The sequence below is a fragment of the Notamacropus eugenii genome, chromosome 3 (genome assembly GCF_028372415.1).
Source record: "Notamacropus eugenii isolate mMacEug1 chromosome 3, mMacEug1.pri_v2, whole genome shotgun sequence".
In the NCBI taxonomy this organism is placed as follows: Eukaryota; Metazoa; Chordata; class Mammalia; order Diprotodontia; family Macropodidae; genus Notamacropus; species Notamacropus eugenii.
This window is the reverse complement of record NC_092874.1, coordinates 332,438,573-332,454,625: the sequence shown is the minus strand read 5'-3', so window position 1 is coordinate 332,454,625 and position 16,053 is coordinate 332,438,573. Positions and strand designations below refer to the sequence as shown.

Genomic DNA, 16,053 nt, shown 5'->3' with positions numbered 1-16,053 from the left:
ATTCAGAGCTGAGCAGATTTTTTTAGTCTCAAGAGCTCCTGAATAGCAAGGAGTCCTTAAATGTCACTGGATGCTGGTGAGGAAGTCTAAGGTATGAAAGGGGGAAACGGAGGTGGGGAGAGGGAAGACAAATGCACAGTATGGGGATTCTCAGTGACAGCACTGCCACAAAGTTAACTGCCCTTCCTTTAGTTGTACATAATTTTGCACTAAAGTTCTCAGAAAGGAACTATTTCCTATGGATAACATAAATAAATCCACCTCAATCAATAGGTAAGGGTAACTAAGTAGATGTTAAGCTAGTTCTTTACTTATGTAAAAAGTCTCTAGTATTTAGTAGCTGTCACCTTCCATTTTTACCTTCCTTCTATATTATTAGTCCAACTGAAACAAATGTATTTTTATATGGTACAATATGATATGTGTATAAAATTAATTAAACAATAAACAATTTATAAAGGAGAAATGTTCAATTATTTTTTTATCCATTTTATAGTTTGCCTCTGGTAAACATAACTTCTGGTTAGGCTCCTCACCTTGGAAGATGGTGGTACTCTCCGTTTTGGGGGTTTGATCTGTTTTGGCTGAGTTTGCTGGGCAGACACTGCTTGGTTTTCTGCAGACATGCTGGGTAGCTGTAGCATTTTGTTCACAGCGGTGGCATTTTCTCTGGAGTTTTCTCGGAGTTTTACCTGGGATGAGAAGTTCTCCATCCCAGGAGGAGGAACAGGGATGGGCTGGGTCTGGTGCTGTTGTCGTTGGCTCAACTGGCTCAGAACTGGGGATGGCTCAGGCTGAGATTTGAAGTCTATCAAATATCCAGACAGAAAAAAGCCCAGCATATAATCAGCATTCAGCTACTCAAAAACTGCTCATTTATTCACGCTATTCTTTCTGCCACTATCACGTATATTGAGATATGGAAAGAGAATTATTCCATCCCACCCTCTAATTCAGTCAATCCAGTAGTTAATTTATGATTTTATATTTGTCTACCTAATTTTCACACAAATGACATGACTATAACATGCACTTCCATGGCAAGGTTATCTTCCATATATGGTAGAGAAAAAGTTCATGTTGAAGAATAATCAATCACTTCAAAAGGCTATTGGAAGACTTGTGTGAAGAGATTTATCTTCAACTATAGCTACGTAAGTGAAAATATTACAATACTTTGCCAAAATTATGAACATCCTGAGTTTGAGATACCAGTAACTGACACTGTAACTATTATTGTTCATTTCATAATGACTATGATGTTGTATTCTGTGACTCTCCCTCCTATATGTAAAAGTATGTGTTTGCTTAGAATTTTTAAACTATAATGTAATCCTTCCTCATGCTGGGGAATATAAATGAATTATTATTCCTTGTTATAGAATATGTATCTCCATACACACATTCATATATACTATAGCTATAATGAGAAGTAAGGCCTTTCTCTCCTTGGCATTAAAAAAAAAAAAAAGGATACTTTGCCAATATAATCATTTTTAAAAGTTCTGACAATAACTGAATTCCCTTTAATTTAGTATATTTGTATTGCTACGCATTGTATTTGCTATGTAGTATTATTTCCATAGTATTTGTGTAATTCAATGTAATTCAGCAAATGGTAAGTATATCATGCTTTTCCTCACTGAAAGACAGGGGCTGAGCTGGCTGACTATCTGTAATAGAAAATTCATGCACTTACCAAACTGATTCATTATAGAGGACTGGGGAACTGGGGGTTTAAGATCCCAAGTTGAAGTGGTGGTAGGAGGACTACTGCTGTTTTGTTGTGAACTCTGCTTGCTGAACTGGCCCAAACTTGGAGATTTCAATTGGTCTAAGATCTGGGAACCAGTGGGGTTTGCCATCTTTGAGGACCCAAGCTCTCCAAACCCAGAACCAAGAACTGAAGACTGTATAAAGGAGGAAGAAAAAAGGACTTTCTCAAGAAGGAAGAATGTCTATGTGAGATGTGAAATAGTTGAGTTTTCATCAATATTTCAAAACCTGAAATTCAATTCATCATTATTTTTGAATCCAGCTTGAAAAAAAAAATCCATATTCTGGACATTCTAATAAAATGTGACAACTAACCAAAGCTCTCTTTATCTCACAAATTCTGATTTAAAAAAAAAAAAGGTGTTACATATTCCATAAATAATTCAAAGGGCATGGCAAGAAGAGTGAGTAGAAAACTCAACAGTCAAAATGTCACTTTTGAAAAACTTGGTTAACAAGTACCACAAATACAGTATTTGAGATATACTTTATTCAAGTATTGAAACATCATCATCTAGAACAATCCATGAGTGCCAGCCATCTTAAAAGAACATCACACAAAAATATCAGATTAACTGAAGAGTTCTCAAAAGGGGACCAGGAAACAAACTAGCAAGCTACATCCAAGTAGATAATATGACTCAATGAGTCAAGTAACATTAGGTGATACGTTCTAAACCAAATACTGCTAGATATATAGAGACACACAAACTCTCTGTAACTAGAACTCAAAGATATCCAATAGTGTTATAATTTACTTACTTTTAAAAATATGTTCTTTCTTAAGTAAATCTAACTTGAGTGCAGCAATTACTTACTTTTTACCTGATTGTTCAAAGAAACCTGTAATCACTGAATGTTAATTTAAAAATTCTGCTCAAGATATTTAACTATGCATGACTCAAATTATTCATAAAGACAGTACTCAGCAAACTTGTACACCCAAATGGCTTTTGCTTTTCTTCAGGTTCCTGAGAGTTTAATCTGGGCAGCGACTAAAACTAAAAGCAGAATGGGGGCCAAATTAAGATGGAAAAGAGTACGGGTAAGAAATGGTCTAAATAATTCCCAACACTGGGGTTTTCCTTATTCAGATCGTTCTCAGGCACAACTGACGTAGGTTTTCTAAGAAATATTACCTGAACAAAAATGAGGTAAAGTGGTAGCTCCCAATTTAAAAGCCTTCAAATGTGTACAGTGGTCTGACAAAACAGACAACTCAAATTCTTAAACACAGTAAGCCATAAAGTTACAAATGTGGCACTTGCTCTGGCAAAAGTACTGAACTTGGCAGTACATAAATGATAAAGTAGTCAATGGCTAGATGACAGTACAGATGACACCTCTAGTGAAATAAAGTCTTATTAACAAACATCTTAAGTTGGACAATGTTTACCTATTTCCCAGTGATCCCAAACCCAAATTCAATTTTGTTTCTAAACCAGTATTTATGCTGACCTCTCCCTACCTCTCCTAGTATGACTTAGTAAAGTGTTAAGCTTGGAAAGGAAGATCTGAGTCCAAACCCTGCACTTCTCTGTGTCACTTCATCTCAGGATCTCATTTTCCTTATCTAAGAAAATTAAATACATTACAGGAAATCACAGGATTTCCATAGAGATCAAAAAAAAGACACACACACGACTTTGCCAACTCAAAAGCATCATATAAATGTCAGTTACTATCCATATGCTAATTCCTCTTTTTCCACTGTTTAACTCAAGTCCCTAATGATCTGAGAAAATAGCCCTAGATAATTTCCAACTCATTTTATATCTATCACCAGTAATGCAAAACTAGCACTTTTATTAACTGTTAATTTTGTTGTCACATTATTTCCCAAGTGTGAGTTTGGTCTTCCTGACTTTGTCCCTGGGCAGGAAGGTTTGGTGAGTTATATAAGGCTGAGTACAATGCTAGCCCCTTAGCTCTCCCTTTCAATTCTTCAAGCCACTGGGTTGATTGAATACAGGCTTTTAGTTTAAGTAACAAAACTAAAGTGGAATGAACAAATTAAGGAACTAGAGGATTTTGCATTCAACTGCTATGTTTTATTTCCAGATTTTTTTGTAATTTAGCATTGGAATTATATACGTTTTCATTTTCTAATACTTGAAGGAAGGAAGAAAGTGAAATAACTAACAGAGAGACAAAAGTTGCATGGTACCCTAATGGTTTCAGACCTGAAAAAAGACACCACCATGACTAAGTCCATTCTACTGAAAGCAATGACACCACTGTGTCAGCTCTATTTCACCAGCAGTCTCACATCAGGAAAAGATGACTTAGAATGTGGCAAAATAATCTGTATAAAAATTTGTATGTTGAGCTACAAAATCTGCAAATGGCTATACTACACAAAAGGGACACAACAAACTGGTTAGGACTGGAAAAATTTCAAAATAGGAGTTAGAAAGGATTATAGATGTAAATTAGTCGAATCTGTTCATTCTCCAGATGAGATAACTTAAACTGAAGGACAAAAGATGTTAGATAGTTAGCAGGGTTGAGATTACAAACTAGGCCTATTGACTTTAGCAAATATTCTTTCTATGACCACTCCCCTTAAGTTCAAATAAAAAAATCCTGCTGCACTCCTTTTTGCTTAAGTTTTTCAATGTGTTCTGCACATTATAGACATTTAAATCTTTATTTCTGAAATGTCAAAATCCATATTTGGCAAAATTTTAATATTATTAACACCTAACTAACCACAACTAACCCCCATCACACCAACAGTTCCCGTTATGTTCTTCTCACATGCCAAAAGGAATAATCATACGTGTCTATTTGTTGTTAACATGGAAAATAAAAACACCAATAACAGTACTTTAAGACTAGAGATAGGTATGGCTCTAATTCACAATAACACAAACTCCACAAAAATTTTTATTTTAATTTCATCAACAAGACTTGGAACTTTAATAAGTGTTCTGAGAGAATGCAACTGTTTTATTAAAATATATCTTCTCATTAGTCCAGGAAACTCAGAGATAGATGGATTTCAACATATAATAATCAGATATGTGCTTGGAAACTACCACATCACTGTTTCTTGGACTATAAAAAAATTCTGTTTTCTAAATATGACTGGCAAGACTCTGAATTAAATCCCAGACTATGGATGATTGTAGACAAAATGTTATACATTCCTTGAAATTCCACATTGTAATAAAAATCAGTTACCAGACTCTGTGGAGAATAAGAGTTGACAGTACTCGAGTTGCTAGTTCCTGATGCCATCTGAGTGTTGTGTTGAGAATTTGTGAAGACCAGGGCTTGGCCAAAGCCCTGCTGTTGAGGAGGTTCAAATGAGTTGACTTCTGGGACTTGGGTGGAAGTAGAAGGCTTCTGGAGCAAGGCTACCAAGTCAATGCTAAGCAGACAAAAGACAATATCGAAGTCAAATGCTTATCTTAGCAGAAATGGTATTGAGAAGCAAAATAAGCAGAAAATTGAGCACATGAAAAAATCTATAAGCAAAGGAGCTGTATTTTTGGGAAACAAGTAAAAAAAAAATAGGAGGAATGACACAAAATCCAATTGTGGGATTAGAGGGGACTTCAGAAGTCAATACCTGAACCAAAAATCCCTTTAAAAAATAACTGGGAAAGACCTATATGAACCAGTGCTGAGTGAAGTGAGCAGAACCAGAACATTGTGCAGTAACAGCCACATTGTGTGATGACCAACTTTGATAGACTTAGCTTTTCTCAGCAATGCAAGGATCTAAGACAACTCCAAAAGACTCATGATGGAAAATGTTATCCGTATTCAGAGAAAGAATTATGGAGTTTGAATGCAGACTGAAGCATTCTATTTTCTCTTTTTCTGCTTGTTTTTTCTTTCTTGTGGTTTTCTCTTTTTGTTCTGATACTTCTTTCACAACATGACTAATGTGGAAATATGTTTAATATGATACATGTATAGCCTATCTCAAATAGCATGCCAAAGGGAAAAAATTTAGAACTCAAAATCTTATAAAAGTGAATGCTGAAAACTAAAAATAAATTAATCTAAAAGAAATATAACTGACCATGGTACATAGTCTTTGTTTAAAGCCTCCAGTGGGTGGAGAACCTACCTACTGCCACTTGAGGCAGTTTCACTTTCAAGAAGACTTTTCATTCTCTTAACTCAAGCTTAAATTTGCCTCCTTCACTCACGATTCTTAAATTTTCACTGTACTCCAAGCTGAACAAATCTAATTCCTTTCTCCAAAGGAGTGCCCTTCCAACGTTGTCCCCACTCAAGTCTGCTTCAGGACAAACCCTCCCAGTTTCTGCAACCAATTCTCGTTCATATCCTGAGGCTTCCACAATTCTTCTCTTTCAAGCAGAAGTCTTTCTTTAAAATATTTATTTGACCAGAACATAAATTAAAGCCAAGCCTAGAATTTCAGTCTATTAAGATAATCTGCTTATTTGTTTTAGTTATACTTCTAAGTTGTGTGATAAACACCATAGGCAGAATACCTCACTTATAAAACAAATATTATTTATTATATTTCTTAGGTCCAAAAAACTCAGAAAACATTTTCCACATGGATTGGTCAGATATGTGCTTGGAAAAGAGTACATCATTGTTCTTTGGACTTTCCAATAAGGCTTCCCCTCCAAAATTTGGTCAATTGAACACATTTCTTGAAAATAATTTGCGTTTCAGAGAAAAGGAACAATCTCATAAATTTAAATAAAATTTTGTTATCACCTTAAGTAAGAAATTTGTTTTCACACCTACAATTAATAAACATGAAAAAAGAATTATACACATTCAAAATCCTCAAATAGTACTTTCTCAAATGTATAAAACAAAACAGATCTAGCTATTTTCAGAACTACAAATTTGCATAAAAAATTTAGTATTTTTTAAAATGGTCTTAAAATTAATTTTTAGATTTTCCTCAGTACCAAAGAAATGAGTAAAAAACTTTTGAGAAACGATTTCTTTAAATGCTTCATTTTTAATTTGTTAACATGCATCAAGTACCACACCTCTCCCACTAACTGCTTTTTTTAGTTTGTGGAGGCTTTTAGTATTATTCTGAGCATAGGATACATTTGAACTTACTTTACATCACCTTCAGTGAATTCTAAGAAATGAGATGGAGAATTGGGAAGACATTTGGAATTAGTTCTTGCTAATTTTGGAGACTTTACCCTGTTAAAAGTGTGTGATACATATTTTCAAACCAACTCTCACTAGACTTTAACCTAATATGAGGAATAAAATTATAAGGAAGAGAGACTCTAGGAACTCTACAAGGAAAAAGGAGGCCAGGGATAAGCCGCAACTCACAAGACTTAAATGATACAATAAACTGCAATTAATTGAGTAATTTAGATTAAATGAGTCAAAACTAAAAAGCTCAAGTTCAAAATGTAATTATTATTAGACTCTTAGGATTTCAATTTTTTTCCTTTTATAATTAAATTAACTTTAAAACAAAGTTATTTGCTAAGCAGAGACTACAAAACTTGTATACTTTCATGATTAATGCAACAAGAGTGTCAATATTATTAAAATTATCTTAATAATATTTCCTTCTAATTCAGAGTCTTTCATGTGTGCGGAATTAAAGATATCTCAGAATTGGAAAGAACTCTCTCACAGAGTCTCTGACATTATCTATAAATGGTCTTTAGAATAAGTTTCTATTAACTCAGCTGAAAACAAAATATAGTTCCATATGTTTAATCCCAATCTTTTTACTACTTAAGTATACAGTATATCATGCTGTCTAATAATAGAAAGACAATGGTTACTATTTCCCCAAAAGCTCAATCTTAAAGTTTTCCACTTTTATTCCCTTGAGTTAAATAGGGAAAACTACTGCCAATAAGGCAACATACTTAAAATGGTGTCAATTATTTGTGTGAAGACCACAGTTAGAAACCTCATTCTGGGGGGAAAAAAATTAAGCTTAGTCATTTATGAGAATCAAAAATATTTCCATATCAAAAAAAGAAAATTTTTCTTCCCCTTATGTGTGGTACATGATTTAGGTTACCTAATCTAAAATGACCTTGTTCTAATAGCTGTTAAGGAAAGGAGATTTTACCTTTGTCCAAGGGTGACATGATTTTCAGCTGGAACAGAAGAAGCAGTGAATACCTTCGTCTCAGAAAGCTGTGTGGAAATGAGAAACTTAATTCTACGTGTTAGGTATAGCATAAAACAACGTGCACATCAAAACCCGGGCAATCACAAGCTGTTAAATCGAGCTTCTCATGACAGCTAAGTCAGTGGTAGTTTATAGGAAAGGTGAAGATCTTTAAGTATCAAAGGCATCTGTGCTTGATCTCCAAAGTAACAAGGAGCCCCAGAGGATGGCTTTGGCAGTTGTGTAAAGGATGGAATTAAACCTGAGATAAGGAAACCAATTAGGAAAGTACTGCAGTGATCCAGATGAGAGGGGATGAGGACCTGGGGGGTAGAAAGAAGACAAATGAAAGAAATGCTGTGGATGCTGAAGAACCAGGATGTAGAAACGATGGCTATGGGGAAAACAGGGCAAGGAGAGTAGAAGGCTGAGAATGTGAATGAGCTCTCAACACAAGTATAATACGTTGTTTTGGACAAGCTGAATTTAAGATACATTAAGATGTATTGCTGATATGCATCTGCTGAAAGCCAAGAACTGAAGTTATTGAAATAACTGAGAAGAGAGCCTAGGACAAAGCTCTGAGGACGTACAAAGATGAGTGGAATATCAATAAAGACTAAGCAAATGGAAAGTGATAAATGGCCTCCTCCCTACCCCAAACCCACCATCGAAGGAGACAATCCAAGAGAAAACAGGATCACAAAAACTTAGGAGAGAGCATCCACAAGGAGAAAGTCATTACTGTCACATACTGCAATGAGACCAAGAATGGACAAATGGAGGAAAAGTCAGTGATTTGACAATTAAATCACTGGTAACTAGAGACATCAGTTTCAGTTGAATGAAGAGGTCAGAAACTAGCTTGCAAGGCCCTGAGAAATCAATAAGAGGAGTCAGAAAGTACTGAGTTTATCAAACTGCCTTAAAAGCTTGTTAAGTGTGAACAGAAGAAATCTAGGCTAGTATTTTGAGTAGGTGGGAGGTTCAAGAGTTTTTTTTTAATTGGTTTTATTTAAGGGCAGTGAAACAGTGACTTTTCCACAGTCACATTTTTAGGTCGCAGACAATAGGCCTAGTACAAGGGTGGGAAATTTGTAGCCTTGAGACTACGTGTGGCCCTCTAGGTCCTCAAGGGTAGCCCTCTGACTGAATCTAAACTTTACAGAACAAATTCCCTTAATGAAAGAATTTGTTCTGTAAAACTTGGACTCAAGTCAAAAGGCCACACCCAAGGATGTAGAAGGCAAGTGGCCTCAAGACTGCAGGTTACTGATCCCTGGGCCAGTACATAGGGAGTTAGCTTGGCAGGGAAGGGACAGAATGATTTTCAAGGGTAGTAAACTGTTAGAAAAGATCTGGAGGGAGAAAATCAAGGGAACAAGTAGAGGAGGGGGTGGAACCGTTAAGAAGAATATCCAACACTTAAAGATTGGGAGTAAAGGAGAAGGACGTCAAGGTGTTTTCAGATGAGGGGGGAGTTCATGGTGAATGGCCTATATTTTCCACAATAACATATGAGAGGTCTTCCACTGAGATGTATGATGGAGGGTGGGGTATATGAGCATGGGAAACTGAAGGAAAAAAGGGAGGTCTCAGAACAGCTGTTGTGAGGTAAAGAATCAATTAAAGAAGTATATTCAAATCACCTTGCTGCAGGGAAGGAAGACATGCTGAGAATGGTTAACTACAGCTAAGAATGAAGAGGAAGAAAATGAAGCCAGAGCAAGGATGACAGCTTAGCAATTGCTGTGGGTTTGAAGAGCTGGGGGTCACAGTAACGACCAAGAATAGGTTTAAAAGGAATGGGGCATAGGGAGAGACAGAACAACAGGTAGCTGATATCAGATTTGACTGAAGTACCACACTGAAACCATGCGAGTGGATGAAGTTACCAGGAGAGAAAAGACAAAACAATAGCTATAAATGGGCACCCCAGTGCAGGATTCAAAAGGTCTTGTCTATGATAATAAAATAAAAAGGTCACATGGAGCCTGAAATTTTTGCAATTTTAACCAAAACTGCAAATGTGAAATTAATTCTTCTTGCTCTTGTATGGTCACAGTTTTCTACTGTGATTTTTAAAAGATCATGTCACCCAGCACCATTCAGTTTAAACAGCAGAATGGAGATGATGACAAGTGGAACAAGTTAGTTCCTTGTGGTTCAGAAAGAAAGAGCACTGAATCTGGAGCTAGAGGACCTGGATTTGGATCTCAGTTGCACTGGGCACACCATCACCTCTTTTCCTCCAAAGTGAAATGGGAGCCAAGAATGACCACACTTGTGAGAGATCTTTAAGGCAAAGTAAAGGACATTTTCTGACATATAATTCATCTTACTTTTTTCTACAACTGAAAAACGCTTTTAATAAGCAAAATGTGTTCCATTGGGTGCAATCACTGTGCTACATGATTTTGTACTGAGTTCACAAGATTTTTAACATGGATTTCTATAATTTATCAAGAAAGCACTTATATGACGAACAATTCATTTTTCAAAATCTGGCCTTCATTATACTCCACACATTCTCAGTAAGTTTTAATTAAACCAGTCAAGTTCCAAAATGATTTCAGTATGTTTTTGTCCGTTTCTTGCTCTTTCCCAAAATGGCATCATATAAGGATAATAACACAATATACCATCTTCCTTTGGGAATTTTTATAATTTCAGAACACTTTTGCTTCAAAATATAGCAATATGTTCATCAGAATTCATAACTCCCTCAATAGAAGCAACACTTCCAGGCCCAAGGGAAGTAAAAAACAGGCAACATTTTTGTAATTGTAATCTGTTTCCAATGAACATGCCCATATTTTACAGCCTCACCAGAACTTCGAATAATAGTTTTAGTATAGTTTTAAATGAAAAGGTGAGTTTTATCAGTAAGAATCTTCATTAGTCCAGTCTTTATATCATCTTGGTTAAGACAAGCATTTTTTCTTTATAGAGACAATTAATAGTTGTATTTTATTAAACTGGTCTACTTGCCATTGTTTCAAATTCATAAGGCCTTATTGTACCACATTAGGATCAATAATCCCATCTAGCTGGATGTCTCCCCTGCCCCCGATTCCCCCTATTCTGAGGATTGCAATGCTTCTAGATAATAGTTTTTGGCATTGTTTTTCGGATTCAGCCACACTTGCTTTTGGGCTTCAACGTGATCAATCTCATTTTATTGTAGGAACCATGATTTGATTTGCTTTGGAACTTCACTTACCCACTGCCACTTCAATATTCTAACGAAGTGTGCCCTTTCAAGAGCTCTATCTCTTGCATGTTTACTTGGAGTACTAGCCATTCTTAAACACCAAAGAATTAAAAACAACACAAGAAATGTGTGTATGGTCCCAAATCTAGCACTTAACTCACAAAGAACTAACTAAAGATGGGAAAACCAGCTTAATATAGTTTTATTTTATCAGAGATGATGTTATGAATTAGCCTTGTCATTAGGAACATGCATGATGCTACAAAATGGAAACTTTTTACGCTGTTGTTGATTCCAAAAGTAATTTTCATACACAATACCTCAAAGGACTCTATAGACTCTAAATCTATGATCCAATAAAAATACTTTTTGTTTTTTTTTTCATACCAATGTATTCTATTTGAAAAATGTGTCTGGCTCCTAATTCCAAAGACAATAAATCTAATTCTGCTTTTTTGGGGTACAATTTTGTACAACTTTATTATGAGATTTTGAAGGGACGTATCACTTAGTAATATCTCACCAGTAATTCCTTCTAAACAATCACTAAGTAGGGGTCATTCAGCCACTGACTAAAGATTTCAAGTGAAATGGAGTCACTATAAAGGTCTTCTCCTATTTCCCTAAGTATTAGTCTTCACCTGCCAATTACCAAAACCCTTCCAATTATCTATGTGCATAACATTTCTGCTGTACAAGCTCTAAGTTCCTTGAGGGCAGGGGGTCATTTTTTTTCTCTTGGTACCCTCAGGCCCTAGTACAGAAATTGGCACATAACAGCTGTCAAATAAATGCTTGTTGAATTGAGCTCAACCAAGAAGGAGTCTGTTTGATATATTTTTAAACTCTAATCTTAAGGAAAGTTATCTAGCAGTCAAGCAGAAATCTGTCTCTTTGTACCTTATGCTCACTGCTGCTAGTTCATTTGTATGGGGTCCAACATATAAAGTCTACGTCCTCTTCCCGATGATAGCTCTTCAAATCGTTAAGATGCTGATCATATCCTCTTCTCAGACTTCCTTTATCCAAGCTAAACAATTGTAGTTCTTTCACCTAACCCAAATATAACACAGCTTACAATCCATTTATGGACTGTACACTATCAATTTATGATGTCCTCTTTATAATCAAACAGAACACACTTAGGAAGCATCTACTATGTGTAAGAAATAGTAATAGCTGCTATGGGGGAGGCACAAAGAGAACCATGACTTGTACATGATGAGAGATAAGACAGAAAAATGAAAGAGTAAAAAATGAAACAAGGAAGTAGTCATACATGATTATTAATTATTAAATGAAAAGTATACGCAAAAAATGCTACATGAATTAAGGGAGGAACTTATCAGTGTAGGCTAGAATGGTCTGGGAAGGCACATAGAATCTGAGTAAGGAAGGAGATGAGATCTGATGATCTAATCTAACTGCTTTACTTTGGAGAAAGAAAAGGAGACCCAGAAGGAAAATGGCTTGTCCAAGATCATATAGGTAATATGAAGTTTTTGCCTCCACACCTTGCAGACTTTCCGAAGGAACACTCTGTATCCTCCTTAGTTTTGGAGGATGTACAGAATTTGAAATGAGAAGATACATGAGGAGTTTTCTAGTTAGGAGATAGGCAAGAAAAACAACAACAAAAGTATGGAGACATGAGTACAAGAAACATGTTGAAGGCAAAGTAAAGAGATGGAGCTGGCTATGGCAAATGCTTTGGTAAGGTGAGTAATTAAGGAACAGGGCTGAAAACATACACTGTAGCCAGGCTGAACAGGGTATGAAGGCCAAACTGAGTAATCTGGAAGCAGAAATTCTTTAAGCTTACCTCTGACACTTGGAATCCTTAAATTCTGTTCAAAATCTAATGCAAACACACAGCTTGGCCTACCCTGCTTAGTGTCTTCCTCTGCTAGAGGACCTTGTATGTCTTGCATGCATCTGTACATATGAATGTTATATAGTCCTCATCCCCAACAGATAGAATAAAACCTTCCTGAGGAAAAAGGAACTCTCTCTTTTATCTGTGTATCTTTAACACTTAGCAAAGTGGCTTACAAAGACATTGGAATAGGCACTTACTACTTATTGACTAATATGATTATTTTATCCAGTCTACAACACATACTTACATCTTCATTCCAGTCTTCTGTTGTCCACTCTTCCATAGAGTTCTTCCATGCCCCTGCTGTGACAGGACAAAAAAAAAAAAAATTAAAGTTCAGAATATACTTTTATTTCAGATGTTTCCTGGTTCCACTCTAAACTCTGTCTCATATGAAGCAAAGGGATGTTTTAGATCATTATCAATTCAGTTTAAGAATTACTGCGCAGGGGGGAAAGTTACTGTGTTTACAAGTATACTGTTGGTAGGTTTGAAAAATGGACTAACCATTCTGGGGGAAAAAAATTGGCTTTAACCAAGAAAGTTACCAAATTCATAGATGCCAAATACTGGAACCAATGGGTTAAAGGCAGAAAGGACCAATTTATATGTAAATATCAATGGCAACTTTTTTTTCTTGGAATACAAAAACTTTAAAACAAATGGTGGACATTATGTTGCATGAATGTACTAGAATATTACATCATTAAAAAAAAACAACAAATGAGAAATTCAAGGGAAGCTTGAAAGGTTTCTAAAAACTGTAATAGTACTTGAATGGAACAGACTAGACAAGATTTTCTTTTTAACCACTAAACTCATGAATGTAGTGCAATGACCCTAAAACATAAATTACACAGGAAAGATATCAATGTGTGACCAGAATTACTAGGAAAAGCCACAAAGAAGTCAGATAGAAATCAGTCAGTCAAAAAGCATTTACTAACTACCTAGTATATGCCAGGCACCATGCTAGGTGCTGGTATATAAAGAAAGGCAAAAGACAGTCACTGACTACTAGGAACTCACAACCTAACGTAAAAGAAAACATGTAAATAACCATATACACAAACTATGTACAAGGGAAAAACAGAAATAATAAACAGAAGGAAGGCACTAGAATTAAGAGGGATTGGGAAATGTTTTTGTAGAAAGTGAGATTTAAGTTGAGACTTGAAGGAATTCAGGAGACAGAGACGGTAAGGGCAAGCTTCCCAGGTAGGAATTCTGTCCAGGAGGAGAACTGGAAAAATGCCAAGAGACAGAGTTTGAGGAACAGCAAAGAGATAGTGTCACGGGATTACACAGTACATAAGGATGGAGTAAGGTATAATAAGACTGGAAAGGTGGGGGGAAGGGACAGCCTGTGAAGAGCTTTGAATGCCAGAGGATTTTATAATTCATCCTCTACATGATGGGGAGCCACTGAAGTTTACTGGGTAGGAGGGTGAGATGGTCAGATCTGCTATGCAAGAAGATCACTTGATAGCTGAATGGAAAATGGACTGAGGTGGGGAGACTTGCAGCAAGGAGACCAGCCGCAGACTACTGCAACAGTCTAGGCATGAGGTGATAGGTGTATTTAAGAGATAGTATTATGTAAAATGAACAAGCCTTGGCAAAATATTAGATTATGGGAGATGAAAGACAGTAAGAAGGATGGCACCTAGAGTGCAAGTCTGAGGGACTAGGAGGATAGTGATGCTCTCAAAAGTAATACAGTTGGGAAGGGGATTCAGGCTTAGCCTTATTGAGTTTAAGATGCCTACAAAGACATGCAATCTAAAATATGTTATTAAGTATGTACTCATTTCATGCCAGATACCATGTGCTAAACACTAGGGATACAAAGGCAGCAAAAACACAAGCCCTGACCTCAAGAAGAGCACAGTCAAAAGAGATAGACAAGCAAACAACCACATCTCAGAGGAAAGGCATTAAAATGGCAAGGAATGGGAAAGGCCTCTTGTAGAGAGTAGGATCTGAACTGAGTCTTTCCAATTACATATTTTACATTTTCTTCTATCGTTTCATTCTTTAGATTCTTGATGTCTCATAGAGTCATTAGTTTCTACTTGCCCAATTCCAATTTTTATCAAATTGTTTTCTTCAGTTAACTTCTGCTTCTCCTTTTCTATCTGTCCCATTGTTTCTTTTTAGGAGTTATTTTCTCCAGTTAGTTTTTATACTTTCTTTTCCATTTGTCCACTTTTCCTTTTAAATTCTTCTGTGATTTCTTTTTTCATATTTTTAAAATCATTGACCAGTTCTTCTTCCATTTCTCTAATTTGGCTTTTAAAATGCTTCTGCAGCTCTTCCAAGAATGCTCTTTGTGCTTGCGACCAGTTCATACTTCCTTCTGAAGTTTCAAATGGGAGGACAGTCTCAATACTGACCTCTTTGGTATTCATGTTTTGGTCCTTATCCCCACAGAAAGATTCTATGATCTTTTCTTTTCTGCTTTGCTTCTTACTCATGATGATGATGACCATCCTTTTCTTGGCTTTTAAAGTAGATATCCCCTTCTAGGGCACAAGGGATTCTGTCCCAGTTTTTGTGCCTTGAACTTGAGGCTTTGTGTGTTGTGGCCTCTGGTTCTTTCAGCTAGAAGCTAAAATGCTGCTGCTTACTTGGTGCTGAGCTGGCTGGTGTGAGAAAGCAGAGACCAGGTGAAGTTTTTCTGGGTTTCCCCCGGAGTTGCCCTAGAGCTAGCTGTGTTAAGTGTGGGGGAGGGGTGTCTGACTACAGCAGGTCTCCTCTGCTGAGCTACAGCATAGGCAAGCTCAGTGGTTGGTGATCCAGTCTGTGTTAGTGTCTTCCCGATTCCCCTGGAGTGCTGAGGTGGAACTATCTGGGACAGCTCCGGTCCTGCATTGGTTCCCTTCAGCCACAGCAAGAGCTTCCTTAGCAATTTTCCTAGCCTCACATGCTAAGAGACTGTTTGCCCCTTTGGCTGATCCTACTGTTCCAGGATTTTTCTGGGGAAATACGGATCTTTCAAGGTCAATATGGAGAGGTAGAGAGCATTTACTGATTTCTCTGCCATCTTGGTTCCCAGAAGTTCAAGTAGGTGATATACAA

General features: G+C 36.5%; 1 protein-coding gene and 2 non-coding genes across 32 annotated transcripts in view; all 3 read right to left on the bottom strand.

The window, feature by feature from the left end:
* The window catches only part of UBAP2 (ubiquitin associated protein 2), a 144,736-nt gene that overhangs the window by 32,637 nt on the left and 96,046 nt on the right, over nt 1-16,053 (bottom strand). For 20 of the 30 annotated variants that reach the window (XM_072596982.1, XM_072596983.1, XM_072596981.1 and 17 more), the window contains 5 exons: nt 13,220-13,275; nt 7,838-7,923; nt 4,963-5,152; nt 1,700-1,910; nt 537-808 (listed from right to left, as the gene is read on the bottom strand). In XM_072596982.1, the coding sequence (XP_072453083.1) occupies nt 537-808; nt 1,700-1,910; nt 4,963-5,152; nt 7,838-7,923; nt 13,220-13,275 (815 nt within the window). The remainder of the gene's footprint in view (nt 1-536; nt 809-1,699; nt 1,911-4,962; nt 5,153-7,837; nt 7,924-13,219; nt 13,276-16,053) is intronic. The other 10 variants (XM_072596991.1, XM_072596992.1, XM_072596988.1 and 7 more) reach the window with 1 other exon arrangement.
* On the bottom strand, nt 4,753-4,837 carry LOC140497950 (small nucleolar RNA SNORD121A). The gene has a single exon (XR_011964947.1). It is a non-coding gene; the product is annotated as a small nucleolar RNA SNORD121A (small nucleolar RNA).
* On the bottom strand, nt 6,291-6,371 carry LOC140497949 (small nucleolar RNA SNORD121A). The gene has a single exon (XR_011964946.1). It is a non-coding gene; the product is annotated as a small nucleolar RNA SNORD121A (small nucleolar RNA).